This window comes from Bubalus bubalis, chromosome 10, assembly GCF_019923935.1.
Source record: "Bubalus bubalis isolate 160015118507 breed Murrah chromosome 10, NDDB_SH_1, whole genome shotgun sequence".
Classification (NCBI taxonomy): Eukaryota; Metazoa; Chordata; class Mammalia; order Artiodactyla; family Bovidae; genus Bubalus; species Bubalus bubalis.
In genome coordinates, this window is record NC_059166.1 from 29,156,862 (window position 1) to 29,168,477 (window position 11,616).

Sequence of the window (11,616 nt, forward strand, 5' to 3'; positions counted from 1 at the left end):
TCACATTTATCACGTGGAAGAGGTAGTGCCATCCCATGATTACAGCAGTGCTCTGGAAGGCTTAGGGAATATTAGGTAAAGTGAATTTCCCTTTATACATCACAATGACAGTAAGTGCCTACCGAAATGGCCGCTTACCAAGTTGGTAATAATGTTTACAAAACATATTGCAGATTTTGGAAGACAGCCACTAGGCAAATTGCAAAATGTAAAACTTTTCCCTATCTGCCTATCCAATTCATTTGAAAATTGAACATTCCTCTTGAAAGAAAAACAGGAAACTAGTCTTTGGAACTGGGCTGCTTGCAATGGGCTTCTTTAAGGGTAACTGTACACAGCAGTTATTGATGAGAAAGAATGGTAGCCCTCCAGAGAACTGGGCAATCAGTGTGAAAGCACTCCACATACAGTCAAGACTTTTGAAATTCAGACATGACCTGTGTTAACTCCCAATAATCCAAGGCAGGGGTGCTATACAGCAGAGATTTATAACTGGTATTATTTTATTCAATCACACCATAGATTAGCACTCTAGATTCATCATAATTATACAGAAAGCCAGTCCAAGACCAATAGCATCTCTCACCCACTGAGAGACATTTGATGCAAGGACACATACACACATAGGGTATGCATGATGCCAAAGAGCCAAGCAAAAAGCAGGAAATTTGGTCCACTGTCCAGACCTCTCTGAATTAGGTCTTCTGCATCAAGATAGAAAAAAATAAAGATTATCAGGTTTTTCAATTTTTCAACGTGTTTTGGCATTTTAGCATCAAATAATTAAAATCAAATTTTCTCTCTCCCGTCCCATCACAGGAAAAGGCTGATCCAGAGGCAGAAAAGAACCAAACATATTACAGCATGTGAAGAGATAAAATCAAACGCTTGCCCTTGATAATAAGTTATTGTTCCTTCTGTTGCATCAAGTGTATTTTATGGATTATTTTCAGAATATATCACTGAAGATCTATCAAATTAGATTGCCATAAAGGATGGATTTCAGAAAAGTGATGGTTCTACTCATTTGCTTTTGAGTTCCAAAATCTTTTCTGTAGTGAAATCAAAGAAAGAAATGATAAATAGACATTACTCAGATAGCTAAGGAAAAAATGATTTTTCTCATTTGAATGCACTTGATATATTCAATTGATTCTGTTGGTGTAAACCATGAACTAATTCTTATTTAAGTTCTACTAAAGAATATTGTGCTTCCCTGATGGCTCAGCAGTGAAGAATCCACCTGCAGTGCAGAAGACTCAGAAGACGTAGGTTCAATCCCTGGTTCAGGAAGATCCCCTGGAGGAGGGCATGGCAACCCACCCCAATATTCTTACTTGGAAAATCCCATGGACAGAGAAGCCTGGCTGACTACAGTCCAAAGTGTCACAAAGAGTTGGACATGACTAAACATGCAAAGAATATTGTACTCATTGAATTCTATCTGCTGCTAAGTCACTTCAGTCGTGTCCAACTCTGTGCGATCCCATAGATGGAAGCCAACCAGGCTCCCCCATCCCTGGGATTCTCCAGGCAAGAACACTGGAGTGGGGTGCCATTTCCTTCTCCAATGCATGAAAGTGAAAAGTGAAAGTGAAGTTGCTCAGTCATGTCCGACTCTTAGCGACCCCATGGACCGCAGCCTACCAGGCTCTGCCGCCCATGGGATTTTCTAGGCAAGAGTACTGGAGTGGGAATTCCATCTATTGTTAATGAAATCAATGGGAAAAATGGATAGTAGTAACTTACTTTATATATATATATGTCCATCCCTGTGGCTCAGTCAGGAAAGAATCCGCTTGCAATGCAGAAGACTGTTTGCAATACAGTAGCCCTGAGTTCAATCCCTGGGTCAGGATCCCTTGGAGAAGGAAATGGCAACCCACTCCAGTATTCTTGCCTGTAGAATCCCATGGACAGAGGAGCCTGGTGGGCTACAGTTCATAGGGTCACAAGAGTCAGACACGACTTTGTGACTAAACCAGCCACACTCTTATATACAGTCCTGTGCCTTCAGTAGTTCTGTAAATTAAAATGATGCAGCGAGTATAGGAAGTCTGGAGTCCTGGGACATTACACACGGAGTGTTGGTCAGGATGACAGTGAGAAGGAAGAGAAGAAAGAGTAGGAGGAAGTCCTCATTCCCTGCCTCTTTTTTTTAAAATCCTTCTTTCTCACTGTGACAAGTGAGATGACAGTGTTTTGGTGAGAATACTGGCTAAACTGCTGAACTAAAAAGGAGCCTGAATATAAAATCTCAACAAAAGTGCATTTCTCTCTCATAATAATCTTAAAGTAGGGATGGGGTTGTAATGGTAGAAACCCTCACTCACAGGAATATTCAGTTTATCAGTTTTCTTCTAAAGACACTATAACAGGGATACTATAGACTGGGTAGCTTAAACAATCAACATGTATTTCTCACAATTCTAGAGACTGGGAACATATGAGATGAAGGCATCAGGAGATCCAGTGTCTGGTGAGGGCCTGATACCTGGATTGCACATGGCCAGCACCTCTTTATGCTCACCTGGCAAAGAGCCGAGACAGGAGGCACGTTCACCTGTGTTTTCTTATAAGGGCACCAATCCCAGGTAAAAGAGCCACACCCTCATGACTTAATCACTCCAAAGGCCCCGTCTCCTAATACCAATGCCTTGAGGGTTAGTATTTCAACATATGAATTGGGGGTGAAGGAGGGAGACATTAACATTCAGCCCATAATAATGTACATTGTTTATTATCTGTTTTCTTTTCTGCAGAGGTGATTCTAATCTGCTTGCTCACGAACAAACTTCCGTTCCAGCAGCCTCACTGACACAAATGTTTTCACTGTGGGTTAATTTGCTTTTTTCCTATTTAAATGAGGTTGGCGTTCTCTGATGGCTCAACAGGTAAAGAATCCACCTGCAGTGCAGGAGACACAGGAGATGAGGGTTCAATCCCAGAGTCAGAAAGATCCTCTGGAGGAGAAAATGGCAACCCACTCTAATATTCTTGCCTGGGAAATCCCATGGACAGGGAGTCTGGCCGGCTACTCAGTCCATTGGGTAGCAAAAAGATAGACATAACTGAGTGATTAAACACACAAGGATCCTTTCATTGTATAAGAGCAATTTGATCTCCTTGGCTAAACACTTTTTGTTGATACTTTTGCCCCTTTTTCATCTTTCTGGGTCATTTTTTTTTTAACTCTTGGTGACTATGGGAAACATTGTCCAGTTATGTCTTTCAGATAAACTTTAGAAGATAAACCTTAGCGTTTTTATTGCCCTTAACAAAGAATGTTTGGCTAGTCTTCATCCTCAAATTAGCCCTTTTGGAAGTAATCCTTCATGTATAAAGAAATCACCAATTACATTGACTATAAAGAAATAGTTTTAAAAAGGAAATAAACTGTTCAGAAGTTGGTATATAATATTTACTTATTTAAGTGTTTGTTGAATCAAGGAATAAATTATAGGTGGATGGATTAAAATTGATGTTGCAATGAAAAAACATTTTGTTTTTCAACTGTATTTTCTTTCTGATGCAAAATTAACTATCAAATCTAAATTTAATATCAGTTGGAAAGATTTGGCTTAAAGAAAAAGAATGCCCAGCTACAAGTGACTTTAGAATAGGAATTTGTCCTCTCCTGTAAAAAGATGCCTGAAGTAGGCAGTTCCAGTGCTGCTATATGAGCAGCACAATGAAGGCATCAAGAAACAGGCTTTTTCCCTCATTTTCTTGTTTGCCCTGAACACATCACTGTTCACACTTAGGGTTGTCCACTTGAGGCTGCAAAATAACTGCCATAGCTTCTGAAATTACATCCCTACCAACTGCATACAAAGGCAGGATAAAGGGTTAAGAGCATCTTCTTATCATAGAGAACTGGCCCAGAACCCCTTTCCTAGCATACTTACTCATTTATCTCCTTCTCTAGCTGCATCACAGGCTCTCTGCTAAGCCAATCATTGGCAAAGAGCTATGGGTCCTCCATGAAGGCTTTAGAAAAATGAGGATTAATCCAACAGGGGGTTGACCCACCTTCCCTGAGCACATTGCTGCTTGTACTCAAACAAGTTTAGAGATCTGTGCGCAAGGAAGAATGTGGGAGGGGCCGGGAGCCAACAAGTGGGCCGATAGCCAACTTTGCATTAGTTACAAACTTTTCCAGAATAACTATCTCTATCGATCTAAACCTCCTATATGTGTGAGTGTGTGTGTTTTGTGTAAAAAAAATTTTAAGCTTGTTTATTTTTTTGGCCACACTGCATGGCATGTAGGATCTTCCCTGCTACCAAGGATGGAACCTCTGTCCCCTGCAGTGGAAGTAGAGTCTTAACCACTGGACTACCAGGGAAGTCCCAGGAATGACATTTTTTGATAACTATGGCTTTTCCACATTCTTGGAAGAGAAGAATTATATTGTCAAATGATTTCTCTTTTGTTTTTGTGTCACAGCTCTTCCAGGTACTTCTTCAGAAAAATAATAGGAAAATAAGCATCTTGGGGGCTTAAGCCTAGGGTAAGTGTGACTGTGGGGAAGGCACTGTCCTGGGCAGGAGTGGGCCCCACAGAGCAGCAGGCAGGGCCCAGGTGGCAGAGGACCACTCAGACCTCAGGAGCAGAGACTTCCGATACTGACTTTTAAGTTTTCCTTTCCTGCACTGAAATGTCCTTAGAATAGGTAGTTGTCAGCATTCAGTAAATCTTACCAACTGCATCCCAACATCAACTTTTTATTATTAATAGCAGTACCTGCTGTTAAAAAAAAAAATGGAGCAGAGGAGCAGGTTAGGAAGAACAGCTTGAAAGAGCAATTTCAGGACAGCAGAAAGCATTTAACCAGAAGAAGCAAACCCACAGAGGCTGAAAGTTGGTTAGCAATGCCGGGGGGTGGGGAGATTCAGGGAATATAGATAGTGACTTCTAATGGGTACAGGATTTCTTTTTGGGACAATGAAAATGTTCTGGAATTAGACAGTAGTAACATTGCTACTGGAGAAGGCAATGGCACCCCACTCCAGTACTCTTGCCTGGAAAATCCCATGGACGGAGGAGCCTGGTGGGCTGCAGTTCATGGGGTCGCTAGGAGTCGGACACGACTGAGCGACTTCACTTTCACTTTCCACTTTCATGCATTGGAGGAGGAAATGGCAACCCACTCCAGTGTTCTTGCCTGGAGAATCCCAGGGACGGCAGGGCCTGGTGGGCAGCGCTGTCTATGGGGTCGCACAGAGTCAGACACGACTGAAGCGACTTAGCAGCAGCAGCAACAGTTGTACCATTCTATAAACATGCTAATGACTATCGTGCACTTAAAATGAGCAAATTTTATGGTATGTAAATTATATTTCAATAAAGTCTTTTTTTTAAATGATCAACACAGCAGCTGGGAACAGGAAGTAATCAGCAACACTGAGCATGCTCAGTGAATCCTCAGAAACACTAGTCTGAAGGTCTGTACCTCTCAGGGTTATTTAAGGTGAAGGATTAAGTTGACTTGTTTGAATATTAAATAAGTGATGGACTGGAAAGTCTGGAGATCTTGGGGACTTGGTTATAATAGCAATAGAACCCCTTTCTTGATTCTGTTTTCATGGTACCTCAACTGCTCTCTGGGTCCCTTAGTGCTCACAAACAGGAACCTGTTCATACACACACACATATAGGTTGTATCCCTTTTCTTTCTGAGGACAGCAGACTCTATGGTCCTCACTGAGTTGCAATGAACAAGCACTGGAACTACCCGCCAGCACTCCCACATTCTCCAGCTTTATGATGTCAGGTTGAATGTATCTCACCAAGAGGCAGGATACCATAATGGTGAGACAGATGGGCACTGGAGTCATACTGCCTGGGTTCAAATCAGCTCCTACATCTACAGGTCACCAGCTAAGAGGTCAGGGAAAGTTCCTTAGCTCTCCACACCTCAGTTTACTCCTTGTATTATTGGGATAATATTAATGCCAACATGTAGAAATACTGTAAGAAGTACATGAGTTAGTCCATGTAAAACACTGAGAACTGCACCTAGCACCTAGCAAGGACTATAATAATAAACCTCAGATATTATTTATAATAGTGTGCAATATAAAACATTGCTCCAACACCCAGTGAATTTGAGAAACATGAATGTAGGATTCAACTGAATTGTAAACTGAAGACAAAGATGATAGGTAAAACCATGGTTTGTTTAAGACCATGGGTGATACAGAGTAGATGGTAATTTTTAAGAGACCAGAGTGGCATATCTAATCCCTAGTCAAGGGTAGGGGTAAAAGCTTGTGTTGGTGAAAAATGAAAAAACAAACAAAACAAGCAAAAAACAAACAAAAACCTCTTCTGGTCCTTTTACCCCACCTTGTTGCTAAAAACCAGTCACTTATATTTGTGTCACTTGTTATTCTTTGTTATTGAAAGTGGCAGAAATCTCAATGACTAAAGCAAATAAAAACAATAAAAAAAAAGACCTTGTTTTATATCTGACAATCTGAGGTCTAGTGCTAACTTACAGGAAAGTCATCTGAATCTAGGACCCTGTGAAATCAGGACTCAGGACTCAGTTTCTCTCTCTCTCTCTCCCACCCTGGTCCACCTCTCTGTGTTGATTTTTTCCTGTTGTATCTTTTCTTGGTGGTAAGATGACAGCAGCATGTCTGCCCCACTCCCACCCCATCCTTCTAGGTTCAAGTCCAGTGAAAGGAAAAATGTTGTTTAGTCGCTTAGTTGCATCTGACTCTCTATGACCCCGTGGATTGTAGCCCACTAGACTCCTCTAGTCATGGGATTTCCCAGGCAAGAATGCTGGAGTGTGTTGCCATTTCCTTCTCCAGGGGATCTTCCCAACCTAGGGATCGAGCTCACATCTCCTGCACTGGCAGGCAGATTCCTTACTGCTGAGCCACCAGGCAAGCCCAGAAAAGAAAAATAGGAAACTTAAGTCTTACCAAAAGTACCTTTGCACCTCCTTGGCTCCGACAGTTCCCATGACCATCCTTGAATGAATGGAGTTCATCCATCCAAGTAAAGGAAATGCTTCCACTGGATTGGTTGGAGTGTCTCTACAAATGTTTCTACAAGTCTATTGACAGAAAAGAGTTAATCTTTTTGTAATAAATATAAACCCACAGTTTTAACCAAAAGGGAATTTTTTCAGTGAAAAACAATCTCATTTTATTGATTTGTCTGATAGTGGACTTAAAAAATATATACTTTGTTCGGTTTTGCTGCTTTTCACAAATTCTCAGCTTCACAGAGTAGCTACAGGATGTTGCCTTCTGGCATGCTGGCATTACCTTTAATGCTTATTTTGAAAGAAGTTATTATAACTCTAGTCAACCATTTCTAAGCAGCCATATGAGAGCTCCTACCACTTAAATGGCTTCTAGAGGTACCTATGGAAACATCAATTGCTGATGAAAACAAGCAAGCCAGAACCAATCACAAACCGTCACAATGACACTTACCAGCTTGTAGGGAAAAACTGATGCCTCTGCTTTTTGCTTGGTTTTCATCTTTGGAAAATGAAGAAAAATAAAGTCTCAGAAACATGCTGGCAAATGATGAGTGTCTTCACCTTCCAAGTACACTCTGGGAGGGGCTGACAGGAAGACTTCCCCTGGCTTCCCGCTTTTATTACGTTTCAAACTCCATCTTAACTGAAGTCAGTTGTGGATGGCTCTCACAAGGCAGCATGAGGCAGGACTTTATTTTACGTTACTTTTCCTTGACTGGAAAATGAGAGTGTTTTTGATGGTGTTGTTTGAAACCAAACTGCAGTGCTAATTTAGAAAGTTCCTGATGGAGGGTGGGCCCTGCACCCCAGATACTAAACACCACTCACAGGGGGCAAACACAAGCCACACAGCAACAACAGAACACAGGTGTGTCTAAGACAAATTTCTAACAATATGCCTTTTAGCAGAGACTCATACTTTATTTTGACAAATTTAAGATAGAAAAATATCATAAAGTGAATATAGCAGTTGCTCTTTCTGTAACACGGTTTAGGATGTGCGGTGCGACTTGAAAGGCCTAGCTTAACTGAACGGTCTCATTTCTGTTTGGGTTTCAGTTAACACTGAATTATACATCAGCCATTGCATTTGCTTGAAGGAATACTGGACACAGTAAAACTGTTTTTTAAAAAGGTTATGGCATTCAATAACAAATATTACAAAGCAATGAACTAAAAAACCTTTCAAATATTTTTAATTACTAAAAGCCAACTTTAAACTTCATGATTAAAGCTAAGAATTCAGTTTCAAAATAGTTTTAACATTTTCTACCAATAGAAGAGTAGAGCACTTATATATTTTTTGAAAGTAAATTAGAGTAAACATATTTCTGGTGACTTTAAACAGTAAACATTAATTCAGTGTATTTAAATATGTCATTTCAATAATATATTCTTCCAAAGTGGCCATAAAAACTATAGTTCAAACTATCGTCAAAAAGGTGCCCCTGTGTGTAATCTTTGAACTTAATTAAGTGCTGCTTTCATCTCTCTGCTCCATCTTTGGAGGGGGTGGTTGAAGGACTCTCCATACATGCAGATATTTGGTTATGGTCATAATGACCAAAAATGTGCTAGGAATCTGCAGCTGAAACCCTGCCTTTGTTTCTTAGTCACCTTCACATTCTTTTGCCTCTGTGATGCCTCTGGTATTCTCAGGCTAAAAAATTCACACGGGTACAATATTGTTGCAGTCAGGCATTTCAGCTTCTTTCTTTGCTCCCCTTCCCCACTCCAAGCATGAAACTGGGCGGCTCCTCATTAAAATATGTCATCTTTCACATATAAAATAAGTGTATGTACATATATACATACGTGCATTTCCTTTTCAAGGACTGGGTAACTCCTCATTGTCTATCAAATAATCCTTCTTTACATACTTGGCTCCCCTAACTAACCTCCACACTTCGAGGTAAGCATCCTTTAATGAACTCCTGCCCACGTCTTCAGGGCTGTCTGAGATCTGCGAGCTCCTAGCCATCAGCGAGACCCCTCTGGGGCTGCCCCTAGCCTCTTGCCCACCCCGTTGAGTGGAGCCACCTGCTGCCTTCCCACCTTCCGACCCGCCATTTCCACCCTCTGCGGGCAGCTCCTCCATGACGAATGGCAGCTGATCTCCACTTGGCTGCGCCTCCTCTCCCCCCGGCTGCGTTTCCAGGTCCTCGTAGTTGCTCTGCTTTCTAGTTTCCAAAAATTTGGCCGCACAGTAAATGATGGAGCCCAGGGTGTTCACCACGACGCCAGCAATGAATAGAGAGGTGGGCTCCACGTCGCTGAAGGCCACCATACCCACAGTGATGGTAGCAATGCTCTTCACCACCCCCACGAAGCTGGTGGTCACCGCCGAGTTGATGTAGGTGCAGTGCAGCGTGGTGAAGTTCATGGCACAGCCGATCAGGATGCACGCCACGAAGATGGTCACCATGGCCGGGTCCTTCCAGCCGGGGAAGGTCCAGGCGTGGATCGAGTCGGTGCTGGCAAAGGATAAGACGACCAGCAGCGGGGTGGCGGACACGGCGATGACGTACTGCGCGGTGAGCGGCCCGTGCTCCGTGTCTGCGCTCGCCTTCTGGATGAGCACCAAATAGGCGGCGTGCACCAGCACCGCCAGCACGCCGGTGACGTACCCGATGGGGTCGCCGGTCAGGTCACCGGCTCCTGGAGTGCATCGAGAGAGGTCCGAGGAACGTAGGGCAGGAAGGAAACAGAGAAGACACTGGGTTGGCAGGAGTTGGTATCCACGGGGGGCAACGGCGTAGGCTGGAAAGTAGGGTGTGCGCCCTAGCTCTACCCACGCGTATCGAAAGGAAAAGCCAAGTACAGTCAATTGCCCAGTGCAAGGCAGGAGAGGCGCGCCCTCCCTTCCTTATCCTCGGGGGCGTCCCGTCTACCTCTCTCCAAGACAGAGGCTCAGGACAGCACCGATGCCCTCGGGGTAGGCGCTGTGGCTTCCCCGAGCTGGCACGGGTGTCGCCTGGGCACGTGGTACGACTGCCGCCTCCGTGGGGCACAGAAGAGAGAGGGAGGTCCCGGCTCGTGGCTTTTCCCCGGGCAGGCTGGGCATGAGGAGACCCTCGAAAGAAGGTTGCCCGCTCCGCCGGCACCCATCTCGCTCAGTCCTCCACGCCCAACCTGCCCGAGTCTCAATCCGCCCACCTCTGCCTAGAGTCTGCAGCCCCCTGCGCGGCGCCGGAGATCCCAAGCTAGCCTCGGGGCTCAAACTTGGCTCGCATCGTCCCTGCCTACTCCGGCCCCGCGTGACCCAGGGAAGTTCTCGACCCCCTCCTTCCGTCTCGGTCTGGGGGCTCTAGCTCCCAGGCTAGGGCGGCTCGCCCACCCCCTCCCGGAGGAAGGAAGAAATAAAGGGGGAAGACGGAAGGGGGAGGGCGAGGAGGGAAGGGCTTTAAGGAGCGAGACAGGGGCGGGGGTCGGAAACCCGGACTAGTATTGGGAGTGAGGGCTCTAAAGGAGGAGGCCGGAGCGCAGAGGAAGACTCGGCTGGGTCTCAGGGGTCCCATCTGCTAGCGGAGCCACCGCGTTCAAAGCTCCCTGCCTCAGTCTCCCCATCTGGAAGTGAGGGCTTTGCACTGAGTGATCCCTGAGGTCACTGGCTGGTGGGGTGGGGTGGGCCGGGGGTCCGCGCGGGTCCAGCTCACCTGCCAGAGCCGCACCGCAGGTGGTGATGAGCACGGCCGCGAGCACCCCCGGCGAGGGCGCTCCGTTCTTGAGCACCAGGACGCCGATGAGCATGGTGACCAGGGGCAGGCAGCGCTTGAAGACCACGTACATGGGTAGGCTGAGGCCGCGCAGGGACCAAAGCGTGAGGCTGGACTGCAGCGTGGAGAGCACGGCGACCCCCGCGAAGGAGCGAGCCAGGTTCAGGCCGAAGGGGGGCACCGCGATGAACCCCAGGCGCCTCAGCAGCTCCAGGCTCAGCGCCGCGGTGGAGCTGGTCAGGCACTGCACCAGGGTCAAGAAGGAGAACTGGTAGCGGCTGATGAGGAACTTAAGCAGGATGTTGAGGGAGCCGGAGAAGACCCCGTGCGCGATGGCCACCGCGATGCCCAGAACGCGGCCCCGGCGGCACAGCTGTCGCATCGCGCCTGCCCCGCCGCACCCGGCTGTGGCGAAGCTACGGGACCGGCTGGAGGACAGCGTGGAAGAAGGCCGGGATGAGCCGCTGAGCGAGGGCGGCAGGGGCGCCCGCCCAACACCGCGGCGAAGGGCAGGGGGCGCCGGCTCGGCTGCGGAGAGAAGGCAGCTCAAGGCAGGCGTCCTCGCGGCTCGGCGGTTCCGCGTCCGACTGCCCCGCAGCTCCGGGGAGGCAGAGACGGGGGCGGGGGACTCCGAAAAGTGGCAGAGGTGGGGGGCTGGTCTGAGAGGAGTGGCGGGAATCCTAGCGACAGCGACTTGTAAGTAGGTGACGAGCGGCCATGGGTTGTGTCCCACGCGGTTTCACCGGCAGGGAGGACGCTCTGCGGCTGGAAACCTCGGCAGCTGCCGCGAGGGGGACCGGACCTGCTCCCCTCGGGCGCCCCAGCACCCACCCGGGTCGGGTGTCGGAGCGCGGGCCCCTCTTCTCCTGCATTGCCAGCCGCTCGCGCTCGTCC

At 46.5% G+C, this 11,616-nt stretch overlaps 1 protein-coding gene and 1 long non-coding RNA gene across 2 annotated transcripts; both read right to left on the reverse strand.

Annotated features, from left to right (window-relative positions):
* Positions 1 to 536: 536 nt before the first annotated feature.
* On the reverse strand, positions 537 to 7,597 carry LOC123327854. The gene is made up of 3 exons (XR_006542532.1): positions 7,458 to 7,597; positions 6,939 to 7,072; positions 537 to 704 (listed from the first exon to the last, which is right to left on the reverse strand). It is a non-coding gene; the product is annotated as an uncharacterized LOC123327854 (long non-coding RNA).
* Positions 7,598 to 7,909: 312 nt separating this feature from the next.
* On the reverse strand, positions 7,910 to 11,289 carry SLC35D3 (solute carrier family 35 member D3). The gene is made up of 2 exons (XM_006052270.3): positions 10,663 to 11,289; positions 7,910 to 9,664 (listed from the first exon to the last, which is right to left on the reverse strand). The coding sequence occupies exons 1-2, from the start codon at positions 11,102 to 11,104 to the stop codon at positions 8,835 to 8,837; spliced, it is 1,272 nt and encodes a 423-aa protein (XP_006052332.1). The 5' UTR covers positions 11,105 to 11,289; the 3' UTR covers positions 7,910 to 8,834.
* Between the last annotated feature and the right edge of the window lie 327 nt (positions 11,290 to 11,616).